At 39.3% G+C, this 19,533-nt stretch overlaps 1 protein-coding gene across 1 annotated transcript; it reads right to left on the minus strand.

Moving 5' to 3' along the window:
• Positions 1 to 153: 153 nt before the first annotated feature.
• LOC109040124 (uncharacterized) lies at positions 154 to 14,913 on the minus strand. The gene is made up of 3 exons (XM_019055935.2): positions 14,711 to 14,913; positions 2,723 to 2,947; positions 154 to 1,851 (listed from the first exon to the last, which is right to left on the minus strand). Exons 1-3 carry the CDS (start codon positions 14,816 to 14,818, stop codon positions 1,459 to 1,461), a joined length of 726 nt encoding a protein of 241 aa, XP_018911480.2. The 5' UTR covers positions 14,819 to 14,913; the 3' UTR covers positions 154 to 1,458.
• Positions 14,914 to 19,533: the final 4,620 nt, after the last annotated feature.

Consider the following 19,533-nt stretch of genomic DNA (forward strand, 5'->3'; position numbering starts at 1 on the left):
TTAACGACTGGTATGGCTTGTTAATGACTGTAAGTTTTTTGCATGTTTGCACGCAAATTAGCTCAAGCTTGTCCAAGGGGAAAAAATAAAACTATGGTCACTCCAACCGAGTGGTCAGCTCCATAAAATCCGGTCCAGAGTTCATTAAGAGGGTTACGAAGTGGACAGTTTTTTAAATATATTTCATGCATACGTGACGCAGCAGCAAAAATTATTTTACAAACAATATAATAAGAAAATACATAATGTTTGTGCAACTTTCAACGCTAAACAATCTTATTTATCGAAAACGCTTAAAGTATTGAAGCTAATAAACAAACCAGCTTAAGAAATAAGAAATTATAACTAAAATCTAAAACATCAATATTCTTGTAGAGAACAGTGACACTTAAATCTAATAATGAGCATGATTTCATCCAAGAAAAAAAAAAAAAAATTAACCCGCAACACAACATTAAGTTCCTCTTTGGTACGCATCGCCAAAAACGCTACCATAAGATAATTTAAAAATTTTTGACATGGGAGTAACAGTTGAACTATTCGTCATTCTGAAGAAATCGCTCTCACGTTCACCATGTTGTCAAGTTCCAGACGAATGAAGGTACGTTTATTCCAAGTTTGCAAAACCGACACGAACCTTTAATTTTTTCACAGGAATATGACTGTACAGTAACTGTTCAAGATTCTGCCATGCAGTCAGAAAAAAGTAGTGAAATTTTCAGTCAGAGATGCCCGACGGTTTTCTTACGAAAAAATAAATTGCGTTTTGAAATTTTGCAACGTTGAAATAAATTTACGTTCTTTTGTGTGGGGTAGGACAATGTTAACACCCTCAAAGTAGACCCGTTTTAATTAGACTTCATTTTGCAATGTAGAACTACTATTTGGATTAAATTTTGCAATTGAGAATTACACTTTCTGACTCTGTTTAGAAACACCGTACGTGCCATTAGTTTTCTTATGCACATGCGTGTTTTTACGAATGAGCCAGAAATTGCAGTCCCTAATTGCAAAATGCAGGCCATTTCTAGTTCATTTTAAAGCACCAAAGTTTTCTTCTGAAGGTAGGCGCCTTAAATGCCGAAGTCAAATTTGCATAAATATCTTGGGCAACATTTTGTAATTCAGAGCTACTATTTCTGGCTAATTTTCGAAGCAAAAAATGCAGCAGTCGGACCACATTTTGCAATAAAGAACTACTATTTCTGGCCCCTTTATAAAATCACTCTTCCACATAGGGAAACGAATTGCTTTTGTTGTTTCTAAAAGTAGCCAGAAAAAGTAGACCCTAATTGCAAAATACGGTCCAGTTCTCTAATGGCTCTTTTATGGATAAACCAGAAGTAGTTCCTTATCGGAAAATGCACCCTTTTAAACCCGCTTCCCCCTAAGGGAGGAAACCATGCTCAGGACGAAGCATCGAGGAGAGATCATCTGTGTGGTCGGTGCCGGGTGCCCTCAATGGGCGTAGGCGTAGGCCGGGGCAGCGTAGGCCTTGGGTGCGTAGGCGACGGGCGCGTAGGCGTAGGCTTTGGGGGCTGCATAAGCAACAGGGGCGGGTGCGACCTTGTAAGCGGGCTTGGGCGCTACGGGGTGGCCGGCGGGCTCCTTGTGGACGACGGCGTTGAAGCCGTTGTGGGGGTCGGCCGTGTAGTCGACGGTCCTTCGGCTACCGTCAGCTTCGATGAAGCTGTAGCTACCCTTGACTACGTCGCCCTGCCGGGACTCGTGCTGGGATTTGGAGTCGCCCGTATAGGCGTCCTGGATGTCGTAGGCGAAGTTGTAGGAGGGGTGCGGGTCGTATTCCGCGTCGTAGGCGGGCGCGTATTTGGCAGCCGGGGCGGCGTATACCTGGAAACATGAAGAATGTAAGTATTTGGGAATAACCGGTGAAATGAAGCACCAGAGTAAAAGGGGGTGACTTTGTAATCGGAAAGAAAATGGTCAGTAGATCAGCTTATCAATCAGAGTGGAAATCTTGCAGTCTTTTCTTCCCCGAGAGAGAAATTTATTCTTTCGGGAGAAAAAAAAAACTATTCCCTCGGGAGAGGAAACTATTCTCTCGGGAGAGAAAACTATTCTCTCGAAATGTAGTTACATTTTTTTTGTCCAAAAAACGACCACGGGAGAATTTGCAGGTGTCAGACATTTTAGGATTTGGTTTGAGAGAAAACTGAGTGAACTGAGCATGTGCATATCCCAGGTTTCTAAAATAAACAATTATTATTTGGAGATATGACCAAATTACCTAATCTTCTAAAATACATTCGTTAAATGGTAAATGCCGCCTGATGACGTCACAAGACGACAAATTTCCTCACTTGAATCGCATTTAGCGAAAAGGAGCCAGTGCGATTACAGTATTGTAAAAATTTTGCTTCTTCATAATTGTCTAAGAAAATTTCCCAGAGTATTAAAACATTTTGTACATACATGAAGTATTTTTGAGAAGGGTTCCCCCCTTCTTAAACACTCGATCTTGCTCAATCTTGAAAACTCTTTAATTGCCCTGGTTCCTATTCGCTATATGCGATTCACTTTTAAACCTATTTTTCTACAATTTCCCCATCGGGTAAAAGACATGAAGAAGACTACGGAGGCAGCTCAGTAAGCACTCTCAGATGCAGCAATAAATGTTTCACGTGCAAATTCTCCAATGGATTCACGATCACAGGAGTTCCTGGATGAGGCGGTAATGAAAGTGCAATAAAAGTGAGAGTACCGGTGCAGCATATTTGGCCACAGGTGCGGCGTAGGCAGCGGGGGCGGGTGCCGGGGCGTAGTGGGCCACCGGGGCGGCGTAGGCGGGGGCGTAAGCCGGGACAGGGGCGGGAGCGGCGTATCGGGCCGGCGCCGGGTAGGCCGGAGCGGCCGCGTAGCCGTGCCCCGCGTACGGCGAGATCACTCCTGCTTTCGCCACGGCAGCCAGTGCTGCGAGAATCGTCAGCTGGGAACAAATAAATTTGGAATATCGGTCAACTCATAGAGAAAAAAAAGGAGGTGTTTGCATTTCGGGCATCTTGGAATTTTTTGATGACTTGATGACGTAGGTGGGTACAGCGTGAAGGGGACGTCGCTGTACCCAACTGTACCCACCTACGTCATCAAGTCATCAAAAAATTCCAAGATGCCCGAAATGCAAACACCTCCTTTTTTTCTCTATGGGTCAACATTACCATAATTTTACAAAGTGATAATTTCTTTAAATATGAGGTAAAAACAAAAGGAAGGGGGAAAAAAGGAAGTCAATGGAGAAAATGGGAGACACAGGGATGAAGAGGGAGAAAAGGGAGACGAAAGAAGAGGGATGGATAAAAGGACTAAAAGGTCGAGAAAAGTAGACCGCAGTTAGTAGAAAGGAACCAAGCCACATCCGCTATTGTCAAATTCAACTGAGCATTTTAATTTTTTACAAGAGAACGTTGAGCTGATTTTTTTTTTTTTTGGGGGGGGGGGGGGAATTTTATGGAATTTGCTCCGTACCATGCAAATAATTCACTAAAATTTGCATGAAAATCCGCACAACCGCTTTCGTGTAAAAAATTAAATTGCACAGTTAAATTTAGCAATCGCCGATGTGACTTGGTTCCTTTCTGCTGAACGGGTTCCAAGTGGGGAGGAAAATTAAGAGAGAGGATGCAGGAGGAAGAAGGGTGGGATTAGGAGAGGGTGATGTCTGTGGAAATCATTAAAAAAGACAATTTCTGGGAAAATACAAACGATTTCCAGGACCACGGTGTATCAAATGATACATCGATAAATCTAAGATAGCTCAACACAATCAGTTTATTGATGCTCATTAGGTATATACTCAGTTTTTGGAAAACATCCACTTCGGAAAGAATTTATGTGAACCAAGCAGCGATATTCTTAAATTTGCGGCTGTGAGAATTCCCTCTTGAATCAAGAAGAAGAATGTCGTATTTATCAAGCAAGAACTTGCTCGATTCGAACAATTTTGTTCTCGATTTGAAAGGACACATTGAGCACTCAATCAGTTTAATGTCCCTGTGTTCAAAATTATAATAATTTAGATCCCTAATTGGACTGCAGTTTGCAAGTAGGAACTGCAATAAACTGGTTCACTCGTAAAATCAATTATGTGTATGGGGAAACTGACGGTCGACGGTACGTTGTCTTTAAACGGAGCTAGAAATGTTAGTTCCGAATTGCAAAATGGGTAATCGGATTATTGGAAAGTTTTTAAGCGTATGACACACGTTCAGTAACATGTTACTTTCAAAACTGTAATATTGTCGTCGGATTCTTTAATTTCGACACAAGTTTGAAAAACTCTGCAATTTTTCATTAAGTTGTGTTTTGATCCCACACAATTTTCAAAAATGCGTTGGCAGAATATGCAAGAAAGTTCCACGACCGAAAAACATACTTTAACTTTGGATCAGGGACACGCGCCGTTTCTCGAGAAGGCAGTAAAATAAATGTATGTCAACCAGTGTTTCATTCTTTTATTACCACTCATAAGAATTGAACCATTAAATCAATATTGCGAATTCGCGTGTCACCTTTTTTCTGCATTCTCTTTTGGACAGCCCAAATTACGTAACCTGTTTCGATGCAGCAAGGTAACGACAAATTCGCCCAAGATTTTTTTTTTTGACGCTTGTAGAACGGAGAAAAATTTCCCATAACAGAAGGTGGCTGAAAATATTAGTTGGGAATCATAAAATATGAATTACTTTGATGTCCCGGACAGCCCTGTTAGCGTAATATTAAAGTACATTGAGGCCAATTAACCAAGAAGGGCCCTGCATGCTATAATAAAAAATAGACACACTTGGTCGAGCGGTAATTTTAAATGGATGAAGTTACACTTCCCTTGTTTTTTCTACACCAACGGCTGATCGTAAATAGAGTAAACCCTTAACATTCTGCAAGACAGAAGCATTGCTAATTCCTCAGAATGAACATGTCTCATCTCTCATTTCTGAGTGCCGGACCAGTCAGCAAACATAATGCCACCTTTGTCACGCAAATAGTATCGTCACGAAATGAAGGATTTTCGAATTCTTCGAGGCAAATGCTCATATCCTCTCTGCATATGGCGCTTCCTTGCGGTTTGCGACACTCAACTGCCACTGATAGCGATCCTGCTGGAGCTTTTTCGGCAAATTGTATATCCTCATCTTGTGCAATATGCATCATCAATAGGAATGAATCTACTTTTCACCAAAAATTGTTTTTGTACACCTGTTAATAGAAAATCTTTGTTTTTAACACATCTTGTGCGATTTGATCAACATTCCAGGTATATTTCTAAGTATAAAAACAAAAGTTGAGCTATTAGCCAATTTTACAAATATAAGCAATGATTGCGACTTAGGCCTAGCTAATAGCTCATTTTTTGTTTCCATCATTTTGAGTAGCCGAAAACCGAAAAATCATGGTTTCTACGTGTATAGACTTCTGGGAGTGTAGTGGTGAAACATGAATATTTTGAACCCAGAGAATAGTCCGAGAACAACAAACCGCTTTCTAGTCGCACATATATCCCTCCAGCTTGCCTGTGACTCATCGCCAACCCGCGGAGAGATTAAATTCACGGCTCTTGCAGCGCCACTAAGGTCAGAAGGGATGAAACTCTTAATTTAACCCGTTTCGCAAGACGCATATAACTTGTGCCATGTAAAACGGCCGTTGTCGACACCAGCAGTCATCGCGTGAATTTAGTAGACCCTGTTGCCAACTCGTACAGTGAATTCGCTGTGTGTATCAGTAGTTTCTGGCCTCACCGGTGCAGTCTGGCACCTGTGAAAGTCGAGGATTTACTCGTCCTCGTCGTGAACGGAGATTTTTATCCCTGATAAGCCCACACAGTGTTGCCGAGTTGACTCGCTAAAATTTCCCCTGGACGTAGTCCCTTTTTTTAATGGACCATAAGACAGGGTAAGCATTAAAGCACCACGCTACAGATTTTCTCTTCAAAATGTCTCGAGTTTCAAGGCGGTAAGTTGTATAATTTCCTGTTATTGAATGAAAAGAGAAAGAAAATTAGGCAACTAAAAATTCAGTTAAGCTGTTTCTGGTTAAACTATTTCATTCTATCCTCTAAAATATGCGCACTACGTTGGTACAAGTGATTCTCATACGGAGACTTTAACGCAGCGTAAAGAAAAGTAGCGACAAAAATGTTATTTATGAAATGTTATTTATGATTTATGTTTTTATGTTATTTATGTCGCTCGATGAGTGCTTTCTCTGAGGCACTATATTTGTGCTCTGATTTTGATCTGAACCTGATTTTATGCATGAAAATTATCTGTTTTTCTGATAATTCAAAATCTGTAATGCAACATGTAACCATAGGCGTAGCTAGGCCATTTTGCTGGGGGGGGCCTGGCCCCCACCACCGGGGGGTCTGGGGGGTATGGAATACCCCCCAGGTCAGCGGGGGGTCCGGGGGGCCTCCCCCGGAAAATTTTTGAAATTTTAACTCTATTTGAGCGCATCTCGAGGCACTTGTGGCGTTAATCTTCCTTCAATTTCTGCATAAAATTCACCCAGTTTTATGCATTTTAAGGTTAAAATACTTTGAAATTGTTGCATTCAACAGATTATTCCATTTATTTTCTCACTTTTAACCACTCATTTGTGTGAAAATTGCGAAATAAATGTTTAGTGAATGCCAGAATCATTGTTCTGTATTAGGAAAAGCCCATGCAAAGTAAAATATAATATAATGAGCAAGACGTAACTATGAACGAATGAGCATTTGTCATGTACCAAAAAATAAAGATATGAATTATGAATTAGAAAAAAATCGATTGCATCCAGATTTTTTAGAGCAATTCAACTGAATAATGAACAGAGAAGAAAAAACTAACCGTTCGAGCGCGAGATTTTAAGTAAAAACTATGTGCATTAAGAGTGATAAATTTCAATCAGTGCACCATCCAGAATTTCTGGGGGGGGCCAGATGATACTATTTCCAATTTTGGGGGGGGCCAGGCCCCCCCTGGCCCCCCCCTTCCTACGCCACTGCATGTAACTGAAATTTTCCTGATAGCGAAAAAAAAGCTATCACGCACAATGTTCTCAACATTGAGATATTATGTTTGGCGTAATTTTAGTAACGACACTTGGGAAGGCAACTGGAACTACATTTCATCAATTGAACTTCGTTTCGCAGTTAGGAACCAAAATTTTTGGCTCATCCGTAAAAACACCTACGCACATCACAGGGAAAATAATGATGTATATTTTAATTTTAAACTTAGCAAGAAATTTTAGTACCAAATTGCAAAATGTAGTCATGTTGGTCCCATCATCAGGGCCAAGGAACCTCCCAATTTCTTGCCTCCAAACTTAATCATGTTAATTTCAGTCGAATATACAATTTCAACGCACCATGACGAGATCACCTTCTTTCTAAATCTGTAATTATGCACTACGGAATCTACGTAATTGTGTACAGAAATATTTTAAGGTGTTTAGAAAAGTAGGGGATATGCTCATACCTTTTAGTGGAAATGTTTCTTTTTATCGAATAATTTGACAACATATCGATTGCAGTATTGCAACGAGTCTGTTGCAATAATCGGCCTCTTGCAATGCAGGTATCCTTACACATCTATGTCTTTCTTCTTCTTTTTTATCCCTCGCTATGCACATCGAGCTCTGCCTTACTATGTAAAAACGCCATATGATCATTCAAATGTTGCCCAATTTCCTTTCAGAAAATATGTATTTTTGAAGAAAGTTATGCATATTTTTCCTTGAAATTTTAGGATATTTTAGATCGAATCACCCACGAAATTCTGTGAAAAATTGGGAGAAAAATATTCATAAATTTTCCCGATGGTTCGTGGTTTGTCAAAAGAAATTTGGCAACGCCTGAAAGCTCATACGGCGTTTTTTCTTCGCACGGGAGAACTGCCTCCTCTTTCACACTCACTTGCACGCACGTGTTTACACATATTCACGGTATCGTGATTTTTAGTGAATTTATGTTTCTATCTCATGCTTATCAATGTGAATCGACAGGAATTGTGGCACTGTGTTTTACAGCCTTTCAATTTCTCTTATATTCAATGATCTTTCAAAGAATTTGCATTGCATGCATATTTTTACTTATTTTACTCCCATCCCAAAATCATAGGGCAAATAGGTGCCAAACCACACGTCATTATCAAATTTGAGGGTAACTAATTTGATTTTTTAAATTTAACTCATTTAAAAATTGCTTAGTCAAAAACTGACTTTGAATAAATAAAATGTACAAACTCAAGAAAAAATGTGTCAATAAAAATGTATAAGAGTAGGTTTGTAAACACTATAATTGAATGAATAATCTTGCCAGCTTTTTGTTACTGCCCTCTTATTGCGCTTATATTTACTGATAATGCGACGAGTGTTGCATGAATGCTTGTGCACGTTCACCCCCAAAATCTTACGAAAAACAGTTGTAAAATCATACGTCACAATGAAATATAGCTTTCAAATTTGTATACTTAAAATTATTCCCAACTTTAAATGGAATAGGTCGAAGGAATAATTTACTTATTTTTTCTCTTAAATTCTGTGGGCAATTGGTTTTTTTTTAGTATATTTACTCAGTTTTATCTTAGGGCACTACAGATCAAAACCTGCAATCTCTAATTGAGATTATTTTTTAAAAATCGCATACAAAATCTGTATTGAGCTTATTTTGTCTACAGTTAGAAGAATAATCAGAATTTCAACCGAGGAAAGAATTTTCGATCATTTTATCAAGTATTTGATAGAATGCCTGATTTGTTTTTTTGCCCGCAAAATATCGCATTTATTCGACCAAGAAGTTCTGAACTAAGTCCATGACTGAAATAGCGTAAAACATGCCTACTTATATCTCTCAATAGCTGTCCTCCCAGATCCTACAACAGCGTTAAGGGTTAGGTCGGAACCACACAACATTCTTCCTGTTGCCCACCTACCCCGGCTGAAATGAATATTAAACAGTTCATACTCAGTGTTACTCAATTGATCCGTGCCAAATGGATAAAACTCATTCGCTTGTAATTGCAAGAAAGAGATCCATAATGCAATTCGATGCATTCCACAGAAGATTGCCATAAGAACGAATGGAGACTATCGATCCAGCGATCGAATGCCCAGGCGGTTACGACGAAATTAGGGGACTCACGATGTGGTGGGAAGTATCGGATTGGGCTGGCCCTGGGATTTATGACCGTTTATCATCATAATTCCTGTGTAATTACATGCAACTCAGACCAGAATGCGTTTATGCAACGGCCGTTGCACTGTCTATCGGACCGAAATTATTCAGAGCGAGGGGCTGGTCTGGGGATTGTGGTAGTCGGTGGGCTCCACGCACTAGGTCAGGAGGCCAGAGGGAGCATTGCAGAGTGCAACCCATGCGGAACTCTTGAGAGCAATGCATCACATCCTCGCCCACTACTTCTGTATTCTGAAGTCTGCGCTGTTGAGCTTCACCAGCGGCTCGGTTGTTGAATCGATATCGAACGACCTTGATCGATAAAAAGCATTGCTAAAATAGGAATTTATCGATCAGGATCATTCGATATCGATTCAACGATCGAACATCAGACCCCGTTGTACTCATCATTGGCGAGAGGCGTCAAAGTGGCTCTCGATACATTCCTAATACCGCCGTGCCAACGCCGCCTAAAATGCTGCATGATCCTTCAGGCGTTGCCAAATGTTCTTTGATATAAGACGAATCTATTGGGGAGCTGTGAATTTTTTTCTTCCAAGTTTTCAGACAAGTTTGTTCGCAATTTAACCTGAGATATCTGAAAAATTCAAGGGAAAATATGCATAGCGTTCCTAAAAATATATGTTTTAAACGGGGACATTTGGCAATTCTCAATTAGCATACAATGTTATTCCTTAGGACAGAAGAATAGCAGTATGACTCTTAAAAATATTCTAAAATGCTGATCGTTTAAAGAGACTTTAGTGACGTATATGCCTTTTTAACATGTTCTAAATGAATTTTTAATCAGTTTTAAGTGTTTTTAAACTTTCTAAAAGTCACTGGACATTTTAGAGCTTTTTTGTTTCTAAATGGTATATTTTACTATGAAAAGGCCGCAGAAAAGGGCACGTCTGCGTTTTGGTTTAAATAAAGAACAGACGGAAAAAATGTTATAGTGTGTTATATTTTGAAAATTGAGCCGTCAGAAGTGTGAGAAGGGGTGGGCAAAAGTTTCCAAATTCAGGCATCACTGTTTTTCGTGTTGTTTCTTGGCCCTCTTATGCATTCTAATGCATCCCTGAAAATTTCAAAATAAATCATAGAACCGCACCTGAATAAATTTCATAAATTATCACATATCTGCCCCCATCCACCTCCTGAATAATTTTGGACCTCGGGTTACAACGAATGCATTGGCGGACATATCAAATTGGCGACACTGTTTTTCTCCGTGTAAACGTATGGAAATGTATCAATTCTTGGATGGGCCAGGTCCCGACCAAGATCGATTTTTTAACATAGGTTCATATGGAGGGAATCCGTTGTTGTCAAATTGCTGGATCCGCCCCTGAACGAATGACTAATCCGACTCGACTCTCGATCTCGATGGACTTACTTTGTATCGAAGGAGGCGAAGAGGAGCATGCGCAATGCGCATTTCGCTTGTGGTCGTTCCTGCCCTTGTCTCGTGCAGTGGCGTGACGTGCTTTGCAATATATCGATTCATCTGTCATTTAAACATATGGAGAAAGATCGATTATCAAGGTGTTCGCAACTAACACTTTAATAATCGATTCTTTATCACAGCCTCAAATGGGGGATATATCGGTAATCGATCATTCACGCCTCGCCACTGGTCTTGACTTCAAACGGCTGATGTAAGTTGTTGTAATGAACTTGTTCTCTTCAGAACTTCGATCAATTATCATCCCAGCAGAACTCGTAACATGGTTGCTAGGATATAAATTTGACTCCCCAACCATTAATTTCTCATACGGACTGCTGTTTTCGTTGGGCCATATTTTCAATTAATTTTGTGATCTTAGACTATTTGAGTAATACGGGCAATCTCCAATATTTTCAACTTTCGGAAAATCACGTGTAAAAGTCATTTTGGTGATTGTTGATCGATCTCTTTGAAACAGATTCCAAAAAGTTTCACTTTTTACAATTTGGAGCACCAAAAATGATTAGGTTTTTCAAAAAAACTAAAAAACAAATTGTAGATTTTCTGATGTTATCCTTATTCTTGGATTTCACCAACCCTGATTAGTTGCCAAGTCGTTTTTTACTTTAAAAGTTGTTTGAAACCATTATTGACGAATAAAACGAAATCTTCAAATTTTATAATTTACATTGTTAGTTAAATTAATCAAATATTTTTTAAAAAATTATTTTACTTAAAAATTAACTACTAATTGTCGACTAAAATTTTTAAATATTAATATCATTCATTAAAAATTTAAGAATGAACTGAATTCGAGAATTTTTGCATGACTTCTGTATTTTTTGATCCGGACAGACTTCATATTCCAGAATAGCGCAAGAATTCCCCAACGACTCAATGGGTGACTCGATTGGTGACGCTTTAAAAGTGTAGATTGCTCGTTGTGATCCTATGAACCTCATATCCTCGCTCCCCTAGCGTGTAGGCGCACCTATATTTCCAAATTAGCCTCAGAAATCATGGATTCTTATATAAAACAAGGTCCACGTTAAAATTTCGGTACGCCTTTACGTCAGAAGGGCGGCGGCGATACGATTGGTGCAATCCCTATAAGCATTAATTTCGTGAAATTTTTCCCCGACCAGGACAAAAAGTAAAATGTAAATTACTGCTGCCATTTCATTGTGGCATCAGCGATAGGGACGCATGTTACAAACCAACTGTACGTACCTAATTGGAAATGGTATATTATTATTCAAGACGAGACTGCAGCGATAGACGCCCAGATCCTTATCTCGCGGCGAGATGCTCTCGACGACCAATCTTAATGACGTCAACAGTGAACGAAAAGGCTCGTTAAAATGAAGTGGGTGCAGGCACGTCGTGCAAATGATGGTTGCTCGTTTAAAACTTTCGTTTTGAAAAATTAGAGAGGATTGCCGAAAAAATGTAAGTGGGTCGTTAGAACCAGATCAGTCAAAATAAAATGAAGAGAAAGCTGGGATACGGAGCCGAATAATTGGATGTGTAATCGCGGCAGCCATGGATTTGCGTAGTCAGGTATTGCACCCACCCACCCACCCTTTACTTTTTAATAAATTGCAAAAATAATATTTCTTCGAACTCTTACTGCATTAGATGATGCCTTTGAAGTATTTATGCCATAGGAAACGGTGTTTTTCAAGACTTGAAAAAGAAATTAAGTTTTATGTGTAATCGGGTTTTCAGTAAAGGATCGTCGTTGAAAAGCGCAAACTCAAAATTTACAGAGAGACAAAGCTACTTTTTTTAAACGAGTTTAGTTGCCTCATCTTCGAAATACTTATCTTCGGCATCAGAAAGAAATTGGCGTAGTTGGATTTGACATATGTAGCTGGCAAAAAGGTGCACCTTAATGCCGCTAATTTACCGTCCTTAATTTGCCGTTATCTCGTTCACAATCTCTGATCGTTGATCATGAAGATTTGACACTGAGAAATGTAAATACAACAAAGTCGTCAATGATGTTGGTCGCGTTCGTAATCGTTCACATACTGTTGAATTTACTGTATCAAATCGGCAAAAATATTATGACTTGTGGCAGAAGCTAAGTATTTTTCATTTAAATTTTAAATGATTTATACGACATTTGAATATGATGTCATTCGTCGTGTAGGTGCATATCATATTTTCCTCTAGCACACTCACATCGTAATCCAAATGGTCGCATTAAGAGTAACAATAATGAAACTATGGCGGGAGAGACCATGATATGCATCATTACTTCAGTTACTTCATCCTCCATGTTTTAAAAGCATTGTACATTCGTTGATTTTAGGCGTAAAAACTATAGGGATTCGGATTGTTCAGGACAGTTCGTATCAAAATAAAATAATCACAAAGGTGCAAGCACCGAATCACGATATTAATCTACAGAGCGAGCTGGAAAATGGGGAAACGGTAGGAAAGTTCAGGAAAATTTTTTACTCAAGTATGTGAAGGAAAGCAGAGCAAAGAAAGTCTATGGTATTGTCAATTATTTCCTTTTGCTGCGTTATTGTCTCTACTGTAGAGGTTCTATATCTGTAAGAATAAAAATTTTGGCAACTGCCAACAATTAAAGTGAAAAATTGAACTGTTTGAGAGGGAAACTGAGAACTTTGAGTTGCAAACTAACAACGAAAAGGAATATTTTAAATTAGGCAGATGAAATTGCCATTTTATGTGCCCGTCACTAGCAAAAATTTGGAGAAATTTTGTTATCCTTGGGATGGATAACCAGGGAAAATTCATCAAGAGTCTAGGAATTTTTTCCTTTGAAGTGAGTAGACACCTCCATTCAAAGCCAGGCTCAATAAGGCAAATTTTTGCGATCAAATAGCATTCAATTTTTTTTAATGAAATTCGACTTATACGGTATACTAACTATGCAAACAAAACAGGTAGCAGGAGTCAAAGACTGAGTTGAGCGCTTATCGCTGCTTCCTGGTCATCTATTGCATGCAACAATACAACTTTTAACTCAGCTTTGGAGGTCAATTCAAATATTGGGAATTTAAACTGAACTAATGAAATCAAGCAATTTTTATTTGTCTAGTGTGTAGCTTGATTTTAATGCCTAATTTGGCCTACGTTGATTTTGTGTTGTAGTGCCTACTCTCTCACCATATTGAGTGGTCTATTTAGTTAAGTGAATAGGGGTCAATACCAGACCAGAACGGAAAAGGCTTCACATATTTCTGTCACACGACGGCGACGCGCCGTAAAATGAATGCCAAAATCGGCTCATTTTCTGTTCGACGCATTCAAATTGTCCATGCTTAAAATCAGGGAAGGTTCGTGATTTTGACGAGGGAAAAGCGAGGGAATTTTTCCAGTTCCGCGCGTGCAACGTGAAGAGCCGGATGCAGATAGGACATTTCTTAATTGCGGTGCTTCTGAATCTCCGTTAATGTCGCATTCACTAAGATGTGAAGTAAATTTAAGGAATTCGATGAGGCTTTTACTGAATTTTCTCTATAATTTTACATGCTGAAAACGAAAAAATTTCAGAAAATGTACCTAACAGTTTCCCCTATGAAGTATAAATTGGCAGTCGAGATTCTGAAACACCGCAATCAAAAAATGCCCTTTCCGCACCCAACCCCTTTATTGGATAGCATTTAGAAAGGAAACAGCGCAATTATAATGTTGTAGAAATGTTACTCCTTCATGATTATTGGGAAATACACTCAATATAGTAAGTAACTATGTTACTTCCTACCAAAAATTGCTGATTTTAAAGGAAAACAATCGTGCAAACTTTAATACTGTACTTATATTGAGTCTTTTAAAAGAACTTGCAAGATTTTGATAGCACTGTGATTGCGCTGGTTCCTTTTTGCTAACTGTGATACAATTGTCCATGGAAAAAGTCAAGGAAGTTGGATGATTCTAGAGACGGAAAACCTGGAAAAGCGAGGAAATTTTTCCCCCTTAAGTTTACAGACACCATGATCTCAATCTCAAAAGTCCGCCTGCGTAAGGCTGTTCCCCACAGGGCGTCGTATGAGGAAAGTTCACGGAGCTTTGAAAGCTGTTGGGAGGACAAAGGACAGGTAACATACCTGGATCATGATGGGAGGGGGTGTCGGCGTCGGGTTCGGGGAATCCTCGTTCACTCCGCGGAGACTCAAGCGCACGAATGGAAGACGAGCGCCGGGCGCCAGTAACATTTATAGACTTTTCACTCGAAAAAAGGTTCGCCAAGCGGGATTCTAGGGTTTTATGCCCCCGTATCCCTTCTACCGGCCGGGGACCTTTCACCCGCCCGCCACCCGCCGTGACCCTGGCTCCGGGAGCGTCCACCGACGTCGCGACGACCTATCTCGGCTCATCCGTCTCCGACGCCGCCCCCGCCCCCGCCATCACCCGAAACTTCTCTCCTTCCCCCGCGAGACTCATACGTCCTCTCCATATCATGGAATGGGTCACCAAACCATATTTACGTATCTTGACTTCCGAATACATTTCTCTAAAGATCAATGGGCACATTAAAAATGCAAAAAAGCAACATAGACTCAAGGAACACGCAGTTCAAAAAACGCAAATTTTCCGCAAATTTAAACGCCCCTATTTCACGCCGAATCGAATTACGTCCGCAGGGTAGCCACAGCGAGGGAATACCGGGAAATGTTAGGGAATTTTAAAAGTCAGGGGAAACCTGAAAATGTCAGGGAAAATGACGAAAACGTCAGGGAAATTTTTTGGTTGGCACCGGTCGCTCGGCTTAAAACTCGGATGAAACCAAGGCGGACCAAGAAACCAAGAAAACATAGTATGCATCATCGCGGTAAGAACGCTATGGTCTTTGAAGGGCGATGTATATATTTCCGTTAAAATTTGAACCAGAAACTTCATATTTGGACAACTTTTAAAATTTTTGGCAGATGAATATTCTGAAATCATTAAAATACGATTCTATGACCAGCGCAACTGACCCCCTGCACTTTCCACTTCTTCTTCACCTCTTGACCGTACTTTCACACTCGCATTTTTCGATTTGAAACTTGGGGTGGAAACATATACCCTAATGCGATGCCGCTTGTAGCCAGCCACTCGCTATCAGGTGTAAATAGGAGTGCTGAAAAATAAGTTGTGGCGTGATTCGAGAAGAGCCTGAATTTTGACAGTGGGTTATTTATGCCCGCCAGGACACTGTGCACAGACAGAACACTGTTCGATCCTACGTCTTTGTCATCGATGGGGTAACGCTTGCACTGCCGAGATAAGGAAAAAAACCGTATATACATTCGAAAGTTGCCAAATTTTCTCCAATAAACTGTTTATTTTTAATGATGGTTATGAATATTTTCTCTTGAAATTTTCAGATAATATAAATGTAATTACGAAGAAGATCTTCCGAAAAATTGAACGGAAAATATTCACGAGTTTTTCTGAGAATTCGCATTTAATTAAAGGAAATTTGGCAACCGACGAAGTTTTATACAGCTTTTTCCCTTAGCACGGCAGTGCAGACCTGTAGCCAGTACTTGGCAAACCCCAACGCACCGAACCACGGGCTTTCAACGAACCACCATAAATTCACCGTCCAACACAACCCATGGTTCGATGCCGGATTGAATTCTTCTTGTGGTACGTAGCTTTGCCTTGCTACCAAAGAGAGCAGCAGTGTAATGATGGTGCGTGAAGAAAATGAACCTAGCAGCCCACGCAAAACATTTTATGAAATGATCAGATTCCTCCGTTCATCGTAAAATGAGTTTGTCGCACGCAAGAAGTCAAATAAATATACTCTGCACAGGTGAAATCGCTAATAAAAAAACTATTCAACGTTCATTCATAAAATAACTCGATGATACATATATCGGAACCTACGTTTTGCATTTTGAAGTACAATTTCTGGCTCAGTTTAGACACATCGCAAGTACCATTAGTTTTCCTACGCACATAAGTGTTTTTACGGATGATCCAGTAACTGTAGTCCCTAATTGGAAAATGAAATCCATTATTTCTTCTCTGGTTGAAGATTATTGAAATACATTGAAAATTTCCAACCATAACGACGATTAGGTCTCTTTTTAAAAAAATAAACAGGGACACAGATTTGAAACACCGCAATCGAGGTACGCGCTTTAGCATTTTTACCGTCAAAACGCCGCTCACTCTCAGAACGCCCACTATTCCGATGCCAGAGAGTTCATGGATGAGGTCGTCGTTGTTAAGTGGTGTGCACGGCGCACTGTGGATCGAGCCACTGGAAGAAGTTGGACATGAAATTTTGCACGAAAACCGCGAATTTTCATGTTTACTTTGTGTCAATATAAAATTTCAGAGGTGCTATATTGACTGGAAATTTTGTAAACAACCAGATCAAACTCTTTTTAAGCCTCTACGCTTCGCGTTAACAAAGACCTAAGCTTTTAAAGTTTCCCATATTCTGTCCGACTTCTCCAAGTGACTCGCTTCACTGTGCGGCGCCGTGGAGCTGTCAATTTAAACGCCGGCTACGCGATCCCGCAAATACATCACGCGGGAAAATGATGAGTAGACTCTTCGTCACCGATGCTCGCGGCTGTAAATCGCGGAATGAAAAAAAAACCTCCCGTTGTGTCAAGTTTAATGATAATCATGACCTTCCGAGGTCAACGTCTTTTTACGCATTTAACGGTAACCAATGGATGCATCGATGCCACAGACTGATCTAGTAAATATGTGAGTCTCGCGGTATTCGATATATCGATTCGCGTTATACAAACCCGTGAATCGATTAATAAAACCCGTATATCAGTCGGAAAATCCGTCAATCGATCGACAAAACCCGTGAATCGGTCGACAAAACCCGTGAATCGATCGACAAAACCTGTGAATCAGTCAGAAAATCCGTCAATCGATCAACAACTCGTGAAACGATCGACAGCACCGTCCATCCATCGAACTTGCGTTGATTGAGTCACTGTCGATCGGTTCACGTTTTCATTTTTCGAAAATGCGGGAGGAAAACTAAAAAAACAAAGCCCGATTACGTCTCTCTTATCTTCAGTTGTGTTGCTCACGTAGCTCGCGAAGTGCCAATGTAAATAAAACAAACGGAAACTAACGCAATGTGGAAATAGAGCGAGGGAAAGGGCGCGCGTTGATGACGGCGCAGAGATACAACTATACGTACTCGATGGATGTCCGTCTTGCGTCTGCGAAATTGAAGGCGCGCTGGCGCAAGGCGTGAACTCTCAATGCCCCGATTGCCCCGCTCTAAGTTACGAACGTCTCAAAACGTTTCAATTTTCTTTTCGCTGTGCTCAGCCTCGTTTCTCGTCTGTTTTTTTTACCCGTGTTTGTTCTAATCCCAAAACGCATGTGTTGCTCTCTCAATTGATCATGGTTGGTTTATGCATTGAATTTGACGGAGAAGAGGAAAATCACAATCACTCTATTCAAACGAGTCACGTGTCTAACCGAAACCATTCATAGTAAAAACCTCAAATTAAATTATACCAAATTCCCATTTTTAAACAATTTATGACCAAAACCTCGATAAAGAGGCTAATTGAATAACGAAGGTGGTCACATTTAGGTGTGGTTCGGAGACATTTTTAAAAGGCATTTAAAATAACTTATTGGCGACCAGAAGTAGCATTTCTAAGAAACTTCTTTACATGCACTTCTTATGCATTTATTTCACAATTTTCTACAGTATTTTTGATCTTGAATGTAGAATTTATTAAAATTGATTACCTGTATTTCTTCTCTTTATAATTTGTTTAAAATATTTCAGCGTCATAAATATATTTCTATTATTTTTATCTTCTCATAGCAATTTCAATTTTAGGATTTGCGTAAGAATGATGAACCAGCTTATTGAATTAAATAATTTAACGATAGATTGAGACGTTAAAAGTATTTAAAAAACAAAATACTGCCAAAAAGTTGTTTTTTAGGCTCTAAAAATACGTTTGAAAATTTTAAGAATATCCTATTTAAAATTTGCATAAAGTAGTTCAATAATTAGGTATTTTATTCACGTTTCAAAATTTTCGGTAGAACTGCTTTTCGTTTATTAATGATTATAGTTTCTTTACTTTTTTCATCTTTAAAACCAAAAACAAACAAACTTACAAAAAACTAACGTTCGAGAGAGGATTTTTAGAACTAATAACGTCCAAATTGTTCTCTAAAATTACTTTAAAACATTTACTTCGGCACTTCTCAAACAAGCGTTTCTGCGTATGAAAATACAACTTTTAGAAACGGAACTTGTTTTTTGGTTGACTATGAGGGCAGGTCCATTTTCTATCGACTTGATTTCGATACTTACTGCTATTTTACTAAAATTGCTTAAAAACATTAGTTAAAGTATTTCTCCAATATTGTTTCTAAAACATATAAATAAACCTTTTTGAAAAGGAACTTGTTTTTTGGTTAGCTACGAGGGCAGCTCCTTTTTTTATTGACTTGATTTTGACACTTACTGTTCTTTTGTTAAAATTGCTTAAAAACATTTACTGAAGTATATTTCTCTCAAAATTGTTTCTAACTATGAAAATATACTTATACTATATACTTTTTGAAAACGAACTTGTTTTTAGGTGTGATATGGAGGCAGGTGCATTTTCTATTGACTGGATTTTGACACTTACTGTTCTTTTGCCAAAATTGCTTAAAAATATTAGTTGAAGTTTTTTAGCCTTCTTTTCATTAATTTTAATTAGTTAAAGTGCCTCTTTAAAAATTGCTCTTAAAATATAACAAAAAAACTTTTTGAAAACGAACTTGTATTTCAGTCAGTTATGAGGGTAGGTGCATTTTCTATGGACTTGATTTTGACACTTACTGCTCTTTTGGGTGCGACGTAAGATGTGGCTCTGCAAAATGGCAGCGCCGAGCATGGCATCGGAGCGGCTCGGCTTGGGTGAAAGCGAAGTGGAAGCTC

Source organism: Bemisia tabaci, chromosome 2 (assembly GCF_918797505.1).
Source record: "Bemisia tabaci chromosome 2, PGI_BMITA_v3".
NCBI lineage: Eukaryota > Metazoa > Arthropoda > Insecta > Hemiptera > Aleyrodidae > Bemisia > Bemisia tabaci.